Raw genomic sequence first — 16,304 nt, 5'->3', positions numbered from 1 at the left:
ATGTTGATTTTAAATGTGGAGGGAAAAACCGGAGGACCCGGAGAAAAATCCACGCGACCACGGGGAAAGAGACACCGCAAACTCGAAATATGCAGCAAGCGTCAGGGTCGGGATCAAACCCATGCGCTTCCTGTATACCAGGCGAGGCAGTTAACATCTCGCCACAATAATCAAGTTATAGTACCGTATTGTAAAACGCAAAACAAATTTGGTCAATGGGTCTTCTTTAATAATATATACTGTTGACATACTGCATACTGTAATTCAAACACATTTACAGTCTTTTATATACATCCTGTATACAAAACAGAGCATAATACATACCTAGCTATTACCATCACTCTGCATGTTTACACGGCTATTATAAAGCAAAGGGTAATTGCATATACATAATTACGTCGCTTTCTTTATTGTATCCATAATATTATGTCTGGATAATGTGTTTAAGCATATTACACATTCTTTGTGAAAAATCTGAGCAATGTATCATCTTTCATGGTAAATAACAGAGGTAATGCGATATTAAATGATCATGCTTACTCAAAATGCATAAGTAGATTTAAATTGTTAAATAACATTAACCCAACATGTATCATGCCACAGCAGGAATTTATTATATACACTGCATTATGGAAACCATATACGGTATGCAATATAAGTGTACGGTGTATTGTGCACATGCTACAAGGCCTTATTGCCGTATATTTATTCATTTGCATGGGTCGGATAACCACAGGCACATTGTAAGGGTTCATTCCTATTCATAGCCATACATCTATACGACGATTATTTAGCCCACAATCCCACAGCCAACTCTATCATGTAAACATCCCAAATTAATCGTATTATTGTACAATATCTTAATAATGTGCTCATCAGGTTATATCAAAACGTGGAGGTTTAATGCGCCGTATAATATTCGGGATATCAGTGGTGCTTGAAAGGCTGTGAATGTATGTGTGGCTGCAAGTGTATTTCTGCATGGAATGCGGATTTTAACAGCATTGACGAGTCCTCACTTCGCCGTGTCAATAAAATGGCCTCTCTCATAATTGCTTGAAAGCTCATACAATATTTACGAATCGCAACTACAGGACAATCTCTCAAAGATGCAATAATTCTGGAAAGTTGTTTAAAAAAAGAGAGCATCAATAGAGCAAGGGTTTACTTATTGGAAGACTGAGCCCATTCTGGCCCTTGCCCCTTCCGATATAACGTAAGAATTGTATACAACTCTTTAAAGTGGGATAATGTATATGATGGGCAGGCTACAACTGCATTTAATCTCACACACAAGTGCTATGTATGTTACGCTTACAGTGTATGTGCACTAACTTACTCATGAAACCAGTAACCGTGTCCGAGCAAAATAACAAACGACCTTTAACAGTTAAAACAAATGCCTTCATTGTCACTGCTTGCATAAACACGGTTGGAAGCACAGAGCACGTGGTGCTGTAATTCCTGAATTGAATGTGCTTTCAGAGGGATTAACCTTATCACTGATGGTAATGTCATGAATACATAAGAATAGAAATGCCTTTTCAGTGATGGGGAAATAATGTCCTTGAAACCAAATAATCCAATGAGTTACCTCGACTCTTGTTAAAGAGGGTCCTGCAATGGGATGTTTCAACTTTCTCCCTTTTTAAGCTATTGGTGAGGGGGCCTGCTACAAGCAGGCCAATTCAGTGGGGGGTTTTTTTATTAACTGGGAGTACCCAGAAAAAGCCACGTGGTTGATCACTTGACAATTACATCCGAACCCATGCAGATGCTTCAGGAAAAGTTACGTAAAGATACACTAACTTAAATAGTATTACAAATTTGGTTTTCAGTGATTACCCAAAGCCTCTTTAGCAAAGAATGATGATGATGATAAATGGGAAAAGATATCACAAATTACATGCTCTCATATTGCGCTGTGTATATATCTTGGTGTTCGTTCAACAGGGAGAGAGTCCTGCCTAGGCACCTCATCAAACCGTTAGCGCCTGTTACGACGCGCTCTAAGCTCACAAATCGTTCAATATAAAATCGCCCTGGAACTCTCTGTTCTCTGCATCCTCCAACCCCTGCATCCGAATAACAGCTTCCATTGCATAGTGAGTGTGGTGTCTTGCTGCCAGAAAGCTAGGTAAGGATCAGCACACCTGTAACAATGGCAACACAGTTCATCCATGCTGACAGCCTTCCCCTAACACAACCCCTCTTGGGGGGGGGGACGCCGTTGTGACATGTAGCATGTATACTTCATACTGTGTGACCAGGGTATGATATCAGTCAATAATAGTCAACCTGGTGTATATGTGAGTACTATCATTATGACCGTCCGTCGTGGAGATGTGTTCACACAATATTATTGTATATGAAAAATGTGGCTCTTTTTTAAATATACAACAATTGTGGCACATTTTTACTGCTTTACGTGTATATGAAAAAGTACACTGTGTATGCAGTAACTGCATAGGTGCACAACTTTCTATATCTTGCATACATGTCTATACAGCACTGTGTGTGTGTTCACAGAGAAGGACAATGTGATATGATTCACAAAAGCAGGCGTTGCTGTACCAGCCGCTATTGTTGTCGGTGTGTAACGTCCCACTACTGGGTAAAGGCCTCCCTCATTGTCGTCCATTATTGTATACCAGCGACATGACCCAAATCACAAATTTAAAAATTATTTGTAAAAAAAAATGGAGACACGTGTAACAGTCCATTCCCTGCATAGCTGCTTCGTCCCCGTTACGGGACATTGTTTCGCACGAGGAAACTAAGGGTCCATGTCGATCCCAAGTCTTCATTACAGCAGGGAGCGGGCGGGGGTGAACGCCACTCCTGTTCACGGACTTATGTGCGGCTCTCGCGCTTGCTCTGCGGCTTGTTTCCCAGAATGTTGTCGATTTCGGCGACAATGAGGGGGTTCAACTTGGGCAGCACCTGCAGCACACCCACAGACCGACACGGGGCGCCTTCGTCACAGCGCCGGCAGCTCGGAGGGCCTCTTTCAGGAAAGGGGCAATTGCAGCCTGGGCACAGCCCATTTTTAAATGCCAAACAATGCCCATCCACTGATGATACATCGAGTTACGTGCATTGTTGATGCATGTGGTGGGCAGCAAAAGGCAGTGGGCAACACAAGACAAACAAAATCAATTCTTTTACTTTATTTCTATGCTCCAACACCTATGGTCCCCACCTTCACCATCTCGCACTGACCAGATTGGTGAAATATTCAACTGAACTAATTTAAACTTTTAATTTTACCAGGTAAGGTCCACTGAGCTATACGGCTCTTTTTCAGAAGCAACCTGGTCAGAAATGATAGCTCAACGAAGTGGCTTATCACGTGGAGATTTATAGCAGCCAAATACTCTAAACGCATGTTTCTAAATGTGGAGGGAACCGGAGAAAAATCTACGCGGCCACGGGGTGAACGTGCAAACTCTAAATGTACAGGAGTCAGGGTCCGGATCGAACCCACGACCTCCGTCATACCAGGCGAGGGAGTTAACATCTCACCACCACACCACTTTGGCGAGATGACCCGCATAATGTGGGGAGGTACTCATACAGCAGTAAATGTACATGTACACATGTAATTCATCAAGTGCACTGATGAATGACTGGTTTGGTATTTCCCTTGACTCCATGGAGATCTTCTCAAGCTGAACATTTGACTGTATTTTCGTTTTCTTGGACCTCATCTTGTCTGTCTTGCCACATGCAATCGCGATAAGAAATATATATACGATTTAACATTTCAAAATATATATTTAGCAATGTATATCCGCTCGTGTCAAACCCACCTGCACGGCCCCCAGGTTCTCAAGCAGCTGCTCCACCTTGGAGGCTCCCAGCAGCACGGAGCTAACCCCGTCGCTCCTCAGGCACCAGGCTGAGAGGGTGGGGAGCAAGGCGAGAAGCGATGTGTGCACGGACATAACGGCGGCAATTGCTCAAAGCGAGCGTAGCAATCTGCAGTGGGAAATTTTATGGTACATTCTTTAGTAATTGTTTTCTGAGACGGTGACTGGGTGGCTCACAGGTCAGAGCACTTCAGCTGGCATTGCTAATATCCTGGCTTCGAATATGTGGCTAAACTGAATAAGAGATTATTTTAGCATGAATTTGCATTACATTTCTTACAATGACTATTCAAATTCCGTTCTACACACTCAAGCGCAGTGAAGAGACCGCATAACAAAACCACGTTGAATTCAGTTCTGCACTTCATTTGCGTACATTCTTGCTGATTATTTGAGAAAACTGAGAGACGTGAAGCAGTAAAATCAGAACAGAAATAATAGTTCTGAAATACCTCAAATATAAGAACTACAATGTAAATAAAATAATAACTGCGTAATTTCACACTTATTAGGTTTAAAGTGCAGCATTGTACACTCCATCCATCTGCTCCCTTGATATAATGCATTGCACAGCAGGTAATGTAATTGGTTATGGGTCTCCCCCAATGTAAGTCACAACAATGGGGACATTCTGGAGAAAGCAGGTTCCCCACGCATTTCCTGTGGGTGTGTGTGTCACTCGTTTTTATAATGTAAATTTATTATAATTAGGAATCTGCTTAAGGTAACACAGAACAGTTGTAAAAAATGTGTACATATTCAGCCAAATATTGCCTTCTTGACTCGTAAACATCAAAACATGATAATGATGCATATCATTATCATCATCAGAGTTGTTTCTTTTTATTTGCATTTTGACTACTTGTGTTGTGGTTATTGCAAACATGATGCCTTGTATAAAGGTGTCAGTTTTTGTACCAGTTGAAAGGGTAAAAACCTATTACTATCCAAACATGAGTTGAGTCTCACCGATGGCGAGCTGCGGCAGCGTGCACTCGAGCTGCTCGGTGAGGCTGTGGAGCTCCTTGAGCTGGCCCTGCTGCCGACGGCCCTCCTCGCTGTGCACGCGCTCCTTCAGCCACTGGTAGCCCTGGCACACACAAAGACAAAGATCCCCCCCCCCCCGTATAGCCTTAACATATTGTTGGGGCAAGTGCTGTTAGCGAGCACCCATGAAGGCCGGCACGGCACACGAAGGGGGTGAGCGGTCAACACCACGGCCGGCCGCCTTTGTCTCCCCAGTGGCGATGTTTACACACCACACTAGGGACTGATTTGAGGCTGAGTTGACCTAGGAGAGGCCCAGAAACAGTTCAGATAATCGTCACTGTTATTGGCTGTGAGCGGGAATCGAACTTGGGTCGCCGGGCTCATAGCGCAGCGCGCTAACCGCTACCGTACACATCATCACCATGAGTATCATCATCATCGAGTAAAAAACGTGTGTGCCGCCAATGATCAAATTAAATTTTGACTTAAAACTTTCGTGACTGCAGGAATTCATATTCGGTAAAGTCACTTAGATCACAAAATAATAATAAAAGTGAAAAAATATATATATATTTTTTAAACCACTCGTGGAGACTGTAGCCTGGTTCTTAATCAGTGAGTGTACTGGCAATCTATAATGAAGATTGTCACACCGATTAAGAACGAGGCTTCAGCCTACATAAGTTTTTTTGTTTTTGTATTCTATTTTTATTATTTCTTTACTGAAAAAAACAAAGAAAATGATCAAATTACCCGAAATGTGCCCGATCTCATCAGATATTGGAAGCTCAGCAGGTTTGAGCTTGGACAGTTGCTTGGTGGGCGACCACCATGAATGTCAAGGTACCGTAGGCTGCTGCGGGCTACGTTGTGGGCAGCAGACAGCAGTGGAGCAAAATCCATTGCTGTACTAGATTGTGTTATTGGTTCTTTCGGTAAAGTCACGTAGAAGGGAAATAATAAAATAATAAAAATATAACAATAAAATTCTCACCAATAATATGAATCCCTGCAGTCACGAAAGCTTTAAATCGTACTAGATTGTGTTCCAACGTCCGTGCTTTCCGCCTTCCACCAACCCGCACCGGCCGGCGCGACGAAGTATGGTAAATTAAGACGGCGTGGGGAGGCCCTCATCCAGCAGCGGATTGACAAAAATGGCTATACACGTCTCTCATTACAGGTCTCTAGTTTCATTAAAAAAAGGTATCTTTTACAGGACTGGTGAACTGAATTTGACAGTACAGACGTAAGTGGAACTAAATGTTACAAGTACTAATATATGTGTGTGTGCAAGCCCTCTAATCATTGGGGGGGGGGGCTGAGGGGGGCTGAGCCCCCTCCCTCTAAATTATTACAGCCAATTCAGTGATCCGTGTCGCAACCTTTCCTCGTACACATAGCGGGTGGCGGCCAGAGCAAAATGCACGATAGACAAGAGCAGTTCGTATTGCGACCCGTTCTGTTTAACGTTGTAACATTTTCAAAAAAATTGCTTAACACTGTGTTGTCTCCCCCCCCATCCCCTTAGTTTTTATTTCCTTTAAACAGGCTCACGCTGCTAGGCAGAAGCGTGCCATCGAATTAGAGAGCGAACAATGAAATTAATTCAGGCCCGGATTAACTTCGGGGCAGTTGACGCAGCTGTTATGTATATATGTATGTTGAACTTATTTTGCACCGTACGTAGCCAACCGCACTAACCGGAGGTGCGGGGGAAGGACAACAAACTCAACACAAAAAGCAGTGGTAAAGAAATTAGTTTTCAAACTAAATTTAAAAGTGCATATCTCCAGCGGCTTCCTAATATCTATCGAAAGGAAGAGCATTCCAGACGGCCGCAAAAGCGCATCTGAAAGCGCGCGATGTGCATTTATTCGATGGCCAGCCAAAATCCGCTGCGAGGTTGACCTGGCTTCACGTGATGATTTATGCTCCTTGACGAGATCAGAAAGGTATTGTGGTTCATTTGCGGCGAGCACTTTGTGTGTAATGATGACTGTGAGCCCGTGGCTGTTTGGCGAGGGGGCGCACTCCCGTTAGCTCTATGCACACGCGTGTGCACGTGGTGGGTGTACGTGTGATGCTGCTGCCACTGTTGCTGGTACAGTCACCTTCAGTCCTGCTCGGCAGGAGGTTGGGATCCCGTCTTCGTACTTCCCAGTCAGGAGCCCACACGCCAACGGGGACCATGTCATGGCACCCACGCCTGTGCCACACACACACACAAAGACACAGAGACACAAGACATATGAAACTCATGCAAACTAACGATGGCTATATAGGGTGCTTAGAAAAAATTGTAAAACTTCTGAGAATTTGCAACGATACCGCAAGAAATGTGCCTCCGGGCTCTGGAGACCACCTGGAGAAGATTCCAGGCACGCGTTGACAACGATGGCGAACAAGTAGAGACTCTTTGACTTTTTGAAGCTATTAATATACTTTTGTTATCATGTTACAGTGTATTATCCGGGTTTTTTTTCACTAAAACGATAGTCCCATGTAAGTGTTAACATTTTTGAAGCACCCTGTACTTTACAAATGATTCATAACAAGGATGAAACCGTATACATATATCACATTGTCCGACCACTGCTGCCTCAAAATAATATGCCCATAAGTTTGTCTGTTTTGAGTAGGTGTTCTAAAACAAGGCTGTGTGCATGCACTATATGTGCAGTATTGTCAGAATCTTTATTTATCCCGGAGGAATCGGATGAGCTGTAAAGTTATTCTTTTTTCAGATGTCTACTAAGGGCAGATCAGCAAGTTACAACAACAAACAATGCAAACAAATATTGTATTGTAATGTTATTTGAAATGCAGGGTGTGATGGGAGGACCGATCCAGTAGAAAATGAGTTCAACCCCCCAAGTTAAAGAAGGACCCACAGAACTATGCAACTATGCATCTAATCTTCACAGTAGGGGGCAACACCTTCCCAGAAGTTTAATACGTATGTTTCCTCGACCAAAATCATCCAAAATAGAGGTTTTTTGGGTTAGATGGCGTAAATATATAAATGTGTTGTTAAAACCCGCCACCACCCGACACAGCCAACTAGTAAGGGCTGTCACGTAAACAGAACGTGCTAATTCGTCACTAGTACAGCACGCCAGTGTGTTGGAGAGCCAAGCCACCTTCCCAGAAACAATTTTAATGACGATTTTTGCTGTCGTTGTGTGTGCAGTCACCTGAAAGTAAATATAGCCACTAGACTTGAGGACCACAATTTAATCGCCAGAGTGTCTGGATTTTAATCCGAGGTCTCTATGGTCCAAGTCTCCAGAATCAGAACATTTATTTATACCGGGGGAATCCGATGAGCTATAAAGCTCTTTTTTTTCACAAGATGTCCAGTGAATCAGCAGTCAGTCACCCGGCCACCTCAGCTGTCCATTAAATGTTCACTGATAATCATAATAATGATAGTAAATGTGGGCCCTCCTGGCACAGGAGGTCTCTCACCGATCTTGTGGTAGAGCTCTGGCAGCTGCATCTCCACTTTGTCGCGCTGGAAGAGGTGGTACTCGGCCTGCTCACACACCGGTGGCACCAGGTTGAACTGACGCGCCACCGAGTAGGCCTCCTGCAAGAATCGAATTCTTTATTTACATTGGAGGAATGCGATGTGCTATAAAAGCTCTTTGTGCACGGATGTCCAGTCAGGCCACGTGGTCAGAACGTTACAACAACAACAAACAATATCAAAATAAGAAAGAGGCTGCAGATGAATTCAATATTCACCGCACGGGCCACCCGCTTACTGGTGAGCTCTGTGTTCACCCTCGTCACGATCTTGTTTCCGTTTTCAATCAGCAACGATGACCATATACAACTGTGAGTGAAACCGCGCAGTCTCCTACGTCTCACCCCATGGTCCCGTGATCCCAAGGGACCACTTCCTACGCGGACACGGCTCCAGTGCTGTGTATCGAGGGGTTTTTATTGTTGACCTGCAACACCACCGACCGGCAGTAAAACATCTGTTCTTTTTTTGCACAGATGTCCAGTAGGGACGGGTCAGGATGTCACAGCAGCACACAATACGAACATACGATAGGAGTGCAAAGTGTAGGAAAGGTAATAAAATCACTAAAACAAAATACAAATCGATGTTTATTTTACCAGGTAAAGCCCATTTAACTATTCGCTTCTTTTTTAGAAGTGACCTGGCCACAAACGATGGCTCAACGAAGTGGTTTATGACGTGGAAATGTAAAGCAGCCAAACAATCAAAATATTATAAACAGAGATCCCCTGTGTGACCTACACTGATTGTACGGCCAAGTGTTGTTAACGAGTAGCACCTATGAAGGTCAGCACAGCACACGAGGGAGTTGGTGGCCGACACCACGCCCGACCACCTTTGTCTTTCCAGTGCATACATACTGCGCCAAGTACTATTACGGAAGGCCCAGGAGCAGTTCAGATATCATTTGCCACTGATGTTAACCATGGCCGGGAATTGAACCCAGGTCCCCGGATTTGGAGTACAATGCACTACCCACTTTCGCCACTGCCTACTGGGCATCAGTGAAAAAGAGCTTCATAGCTCATCGGATTATTCCAGCATAAATAAAGATTCTGATTCGAACATACACGCACCACGCACGCCAGTGTGTGCAGTGAGATACACCGCTGTACCGTGCACTAAATCAACCGGTGTGGGTGCTCATCTCCATCAGTGATTCCGAGCCGAGCCAGCGCGGGATCGGACAATTTTCCACTGGCTATGAATATTTGCCGCGCCGAGCCAGAACCAAAGCGTCATATACCGGCCTCACAATGCACGTGAAACCAGCTTGGGGCCAAGCAGGGTCAGGGATGGGGCTGATCGCAATTTAATTGCGTGTGATGTCGGTACACAGCGATGGCACAGCGTCACCATGTCATCGACGTGCGTCTCGACTCACTGTGCATGCGACATCGGCAGCACGGCTCGGCTTCTGCAGTGGAAACACAATGTGGCGTCTCCTGAGCCGTGCCGGGCTGGTTTGGCTCGGCTCGGTTGTGCGGTGGGGGGGGGTAAACCACGCTAAGAGACACCGGCTGTTCGCGTGTGCGGCGCTGGGGCCGTACCATGATCTCGGCGCTGCTCCAGCGCGACGTGCCCCAGTACATGGCACGGCCCTGCGCGATCACGTGGCTCATGGCACGCACCACCTCCTCCATGGGCGTGTTGGGATCGGGCCGGTTCGCGAACACCACGTCCACGTAGTCCAGCTGCAGCCGCTGCAGCGAGCCGGCCAGCCCTGGCAAAGCGCGACGGGTTTGATGGCAACACGTGGGGGTAGTTACGGGGCAGAGTGAGAGAGAAATGGAAGGGGGAGTCACGAAGAGTGGCCGCGCAAGGTAGGGGGAGGGGTGCGCAAGGGACAATGGGGCCGGAGGTGTGAATAAAGACGACGAGGTGGGGCAGGGGAACATAGTGGCCGTAGAGGGGGCAGACAGCAAGGGAGGAGACAAGGGCGTGCTAATGGCGTGGGAGACGAAGTGATGTGGGATGGTGGTGGTGGCGGCGTAGGTCGCAGAGACGCGAAAAAGCGGGGTTTGCCAACACTCCCGGATCGGCCGGGGAGTCTCTCCCGGAATGGACGTCGATCTCCCCGTTAACTATTGAAATACAATCCGGGAGATTTTAACAACAGGATCAGTTTTAGAAATTACGTGAATATAATGAACGCACGTGATTCGCACGGAAGTTCATTCATTGCGAATACATCACGGCTTCGTTTTTGTGGTCCTTCCCCGCACCTCCGATTAGCATGGTTAGCTACGTACGGTGCGAAAGAAGTTCAACACGATACAAACATACCGTCTGATAGAGTTTATTTTATTTTCCCTTGCCAGCGTAAATGACACAACACGGAATGCATCGTGTCATTGCGTCATGTTTCAAGAGAATGGAGAGAGAAAAACGTTCCCGGAAAAGCTTCAGTCAATAGTTGTCAATCCCACGGTAGAAGGTGCAATCGTTATCGCTGCTGTCCACGTTCTGTCTCGTGACCCAATCGGCCAGAATGCTCCCGATCTCGTCAGGCCTCAAAAGCTAATCAGGATGTAGCCTGGAGAGTGCTTGGACGGACGACCACCGTGCACAACAGGTTGTTATAGGCTGCTGCGGGGCCATCTGATGGGCAGTGCAGCAAAATAATGTGTTTGAACTGTACTGTACTCATGTGCTCCCACGTCTATTGATCCCTGCCTTCACCAAATTGCACTGACCAGCCTGGTATAGTATGGTGAAATATGTGTATGTACACACATTGGACTTCTCTCCCACCGTTACGGAGCCAAGAGTGCTAATCGGAGGTGCGGGAAAGGGCGACAAACCAAACACAAAATAACCACTCTGTGACCCACACAACGTCGGCAGGCCTCATCCAGCAGTAGATTGACAAAACAGCTGTGCGTGTACACGTACATACTGTATTGCACGTCGCAAATGTGTAACTAATGTAGAAGTTGCATACACCAAAATAAGAATATTATATACATGTGGACATATTGGCGGTACACCGATGCAGCATAACACAGCGGTCCACATACAACAGTCTAAAATCCAAATTTGAACTGACATTCGTCTTCCGACTGCTTTGAAATCGCGAGAACTGATTTTGACGCACCACCGCCCCGCAAGATTTTCTGACCGGGGTTTGCGAATCGCGGGGAAATAAATAATTATTGCGAAAATTTTGCTTCTTTGTTTTCTTTTCTATATTCCACGCACCACCGGTGTACCGCCAATACGTCCGTACAGAGTACTCAGATAGGAATGAGAGGAGTTCTCAGGCCGCAGAGTCTGCAGCACCGCACGGTGTGGACTCGAAGCGACGCTTCGAAACGCTTCAGGTAAATCACACGGAGTCGCACGACTCCAGCTAGGACGTGATGGGAGAAGCGGCAGCCGTTCATCGATCAGCGACGGTGGCGGCGGCGTGCCGCGTGTCACTCTCGGCGACTGCGGTGCTGCGGTGTTGCGCTAGTAGCGGAGCTCGTGGCGGCGGTGTCACCTTCGATGATGTGCTTCCGCGAGAGGCCTCGCTCCGTCTCCGCTCTGTGCGGCAAAGAGGAGAGGCCAGACACGTGTCATCATCATGCCATCATCAATCTGATATCTTCATTCACCATCGTCTTCATTCATCATCATTCAACATCGTCATTCATCATCTTCATTTAACATCGTATTCATTGATCATCTTCATTTCAACATCATCTTTATGATCTTCGACATTCACCTTTATACTCCTCTGGTTCTTTCGGTAAAGTCACGTAGATAGAAAAGATAATAAAAGAAAACACGACGTTTCGGTCGCAACACAAGCGTCCGTTTTCAGGTGAGAAGAAATTATCTGGCTCTAAATAAAGCCACAACAGCAGATCATTCTTTCTCACCTGAAGACGGACGCGTGTGTTGCGACCGAAACGTCGTGTTCTCTTTCATTAATAAATCAGACAGCAGTCTCCTGACCTGGAGCCAGCAGCCTACTGACGCGATCATTGGGACTCGTCTAACATAATACCAGATGTATTAGAATGGGGGAATGTGTAGGAGAAGTGAACTGGTGTTACTTACCTCCCTCCCCAGTAGATTTTGGTCGTGATCACCAGACTTGATCGCCTAAAACACAATAAACAAACAGATTAACATAGCTTGTGACAACCTACCTACCGCAACGATTCTCAAAACCAAACAAAGTCTTTTGGTGATCCGGATATCGTGGTGGAAATTACACATTACCATGGCAAGGGCCAGTCTATCCGTAGCAAACCACACATAGGGCTTGGGCAGAGCTCAATTGGTAGAGAAGCAGCCAGGGTTTTGACTTAGGCACATCATCTCTCCTAGGTTGGGTAAACTAAGTACCACCTCGTAAACAATGACCGTGTGGTAAGTCAACCGAAGTTGTCCCACGGATAAACTGGTCCCGCCATAAGAACGTGGAACTTCTGCCACTGGACCGGAGCCCCCCGTTGAAGAAGAGCAACGGCCAGTGCTCATTGGAACGCAGAGACACTTTTTGGCAGCCAGACAAAGCCACGAGCAAAAGTTTACTCGGACATTTTGATGGTTCCGAGGGAATACTCAACATCAGCAAGCTACAAAAAAGTGCACACGAGGTAATCTTCAGCACCTTCCTTCTCAGATCAATGACACTCCAAACGCTGCCCTGCCCACTCCCCCTAATGTACGGTTTGCAAGTTTGTCATAAATGCTGATGTTGAATTATTCATTATGTCCTGGTACATATTTCATGATTCATGTATTGCTGTTTATTGTTGTGCTCCTTAAGCTGCATAGATATGAACAATGATCGCAGTTAACGACTATTATCAGCAATAAAACATTTTAAACGAATATCATGGGTGGAGTTTGCGGGGAGGGGCGGGGGGCACGGGGAAGGGGCAACGCCCTGCCCAAACTGGGCACCTTTATTAATTCATTTTCAATCATTTACAATTAACATTTGTAAGAAATTACATGCACCCGCGATTCCGAATGTGCGGGACAAAGCGAACCCCTGCCGCCCACTCCCAAAGCCGTAGAAGTCAAACTCGACCTTTGACAAACATGTATTTTAAACTACAAAAGAAAGCACGTGTGTGTGTGTGTGCCATCAGCAAATGCAATGCCGCTCACTTCCAGCCCTTTTTCTTGATGATATTCCCCATGATCACCTCTGCCCTGCGGGAAAAAAAACTTAATGAGGTCAACGGACACTAAGAGAGCAAAGAGGCTAATCAGTGCTGTGAAGTGAAATGATGGACAGACAGCGTCTAACGCAACGAGCAGAGATCGAGACACACAATTATATTATATTCTTGCTCATGGCAATGTGATCAGGAGCTAAATGCCAAAGTCGAGGTCTGCTGCTAGCCACGAGAAGGCTTCAGGAGAGAGTTTGCGTTACATGTCTACTCCTCAATGAAAGAAGCGCAGACTACATTGGCGTAAAGTATGGTCCATGGTTTGGATTGCATGGCCACGATCGCACCACTGTGGCTTGCGTTTTTAATTTGACATTCATGAAGGAGATGTGCACATCGGCCTGCTGATGACGTTCCCGTGCGGTTGATGGTGACACCAGTGGTGAGTGGCTGGGTGAGTGGCTGTGTGAGTAAGTGCGTGGATGAGGGGCTGATGGTGACACCAGAGTCGTAGAGGATTGCCAAAAACAATTTACAAGCACGTCACTTTCACAACATCTTTTTTTAAAACTACGTGTCTCAGCACCAGCTTAAAAAATGTCCCCATGTAATATCAACTGTCGATTCTATTTATAAGGCATTGTTCATGCGTATAATTAATTTAAACTAAATATATACGGGTAAGCAAGGGGGAGAGGTGGCAGTATGGTGTGCGAGGTGCACAGTGGACCTTAGTTTGATTGCCAGCCACAGCTGATATCAGAATCTTTTATTTCGTTTTAAAGCTTTCGTGACTGCAGGGATTCATCTTCTTGGTTCTTTCGGTAAAGTCACGTAGAAGGGAAATAATAAAACAAGTCTGTCGGAAAGACAGCGTCTGAAACATTCAGATGCTGTCTTTCCGACAGACTTGTTCTTCACCTGAGGACGGCTGCTTGCGTTGTGGCCGAAACGTTGTGAGAATTATTATATAATGTTTTATTTTTATTATTTTATTATTTCCCTTCTACGTGACTTTACCGAAAGAACCAAGAAGAAGAATCTTTTATGTAAACTGGAGGAATCCGATGAGCTGTGAGGCTTTTTTCACAGATGCCCAATGGAGAGTGAGGTCCCAATTTATCTTTGCCCTCGCTATCACCAATTTGCAAGAAGCAGGGAATGGTCAATCAGCCTCATGTGACCATCACGGTCGGGGAAGGGAGGGAAAGCCTTCATCCAGCAGCAGATTGAAGCAAGGTTTGAAAATTGTTATTAAACTATCCTGTAATTTTCGATTTAAAGCTTTCGTGACTGCAGGGATTCTTATTCTTGGTTCTTTCGGTAAAGTAACGTAGAAAGGAAATAATAAAATAATAAAAATTAAACAATAAAATTCTCACGACGTTTCGATTGCAACACAAGCAATCATCAGGTGTGAAAAATTTCTTGCTGTGGTTTTCACACCTGATGATGATTGCTTGTGTTGCAATCGAAACATCGTGAGAATTTTATTGTTTTATTTTTATTATTTTATTATTTACCTTCTACGTGACTTTACCGAAAGAACCAAAAATATCTTGTAATTGTTTTGTATGTCACATCTCTGTGCATCTGATCAAATAATGCTGTGGTCACAGCGCTCAATTCACAACCGATTGGATGTCCGCTCAAAAAAAAAAGTCGGGCGTCCACTCAGCCTGTCATCCCTTTGAGGGGAGTCAAGCGTGATAGTCACATGGAGGGAGTATAAACGCAGAAATTCCCACTGCCAACTCAGGGCCACCAACAATGATGAGCACCCCCACAATTGACGCACCCTGCACTCTGACCTCAGCGCTGTCCGCAATAGCGCTGCCATGAATGTGAGGGTATCCGTTGGTGCGTTATTATTGTAATAACATTATTGTTGATAAATATATTACTACCACGTACTTCCCCGCAGCGTACACCTCTGCGGTGTCGAACAGGTTCACGCCATGGTCGTACGCCGCCGTCATGAGCTGCTCCGCCACCTGTGGAAATCCGCACGTGTAAACACAGCGAGCGGTCCTAGATGTTTCCAGCACCACGGCTACCCGTGCGCGCACGCCGCACGTATGTCACCCCTGCCTGCCTGCCTGCTCGTACGCACACTCACTGGCAATCGTGCATGTGAATATATCCCGCGAAGCTGCACGCACAGGCACCCGTGGCAGATGCTCATCGCGCGGCACGACGCAGATCGCACAGTCGTGAAGTCAACAGCGGCCGTCTAATAGTGTGACTGGTCCCTGCTGTAAAAGTGACAGAATTTCCGCCACTGGCTTAGGGCCGCCAACAGAGATTAGTGGCACCCCGCTGCTCAAATGGGCACAGTGGTGGCACTAATCCAGTGCGGCGGTAATCCAGTGCGGTCCCACGAGTGCCCCGGTTTCATTATTCTGCAGTCCCTCTTAGTTCTTGCACCCACCATCTGTGGATCATAGCAGACGTTGGTGCCAGCCGAGAAGCTGCAACCTTGGTGACAGCAGTTTATTCATTATCACTTTTACACTTGCTCGGCCAGGAAAGCCTAACTCAAAGGCCTTTATTTTGAAGGGGCCTGTTGCTATGTGAAATCCCAGTTGAGTAATTGGCAGGTCATATTTAAGCATTTGGATGTTTGGCCAATTCCGGTTACATTGTGGGAGTTATTTTTTTAGTGATTAGAAACACTGAGAACCCACAATAAATTCCCAGAACAGTGGGGAGAACATACAGAACTCCACACAATAAATGCGCCCAAGTCGGGATTCGAACCAAGGTCACTCTCGCTGCGAGGCATAA

The 16,304-nt window shown here is 45.8% G+C and overlaps 1 protein-coding gene across 3 annotated transcripts in view; it reads right to left on the bottom strand.

Moving 5' to 3' along the window:
* Positions 1-222: 222 nt before the first annotated feature.
* KCNAB1 (potassium voltage-gated channel subfamily A regulatory beta subunit 1) overlaps positions 223-16,304 on the bottom strand; it is a 95,040-nt gene continuing 78,958 nt past the window's right edge. For all 3 annotated transcript variants that reach the window (XM_061565907.1, XM_061565909.1, XM_061565908.1), the window contains exons 4-13: positions 15,432-15,511; positions 13,510-13,554; positions 12,445-12,489; positions 11,882-11,925; positions 9,948-10,120; positions 8,334-8,454; positions 6,977-7,071; positions 4,842-4,962; positions 3,813-3,901; positions 223-2,943 (exon numbers count right to left, since the gene is read on the bottom strand). In XM_061565907.1, the coding sequence (XP_061421891.1) occupies positions 2,854-2,943; positions 3,813-3,901; positions 4,842-4,962; positions 6,977-7,071; positions 8,334-8,454; positions 9,948-10,120; positions 11,882-11,925; positions 12,445-12,489; positions 13,510-13,554; positions 15,432-15,511 (903 nt within the window). In that variant the 3' untranslated portion in view covers positions 223-2,853. The remainder of the gene's footprint in view (positions 2,944-3,812; positions 3,902-4,841; positions 4,963-6,976; positions 7,072-8,333; positions 8,455-9,947; positions 10,121-11,881; positions 11,926-12,444; positions 12,490-13,509; positions 13,555-15,431; positions 15,512-16,304) is intronic.

Source organism: Lethenteron reissneri, chromosome 36, assembly GCF_015708825.2.
Source record: "Lethenteron reissneri isolate LAM-NWPU_2019-01 chromosome 36, ASM1570882v1, whole genome shotgun sequence".
Classification (NCBI taxonomy): domain Eukaryota; kingdom Metazoa; phylum Chordata; class Hyperoartia; order Petromyzontiformes; family Petromyzontidae; genus Lethenteron; species Lethenteron reissneri.
The sequence above is the reverse complement of the archived record's forward strand: the minus strand, read 5'-3'. Positions and strand labels throughout refer to the sequence as shown.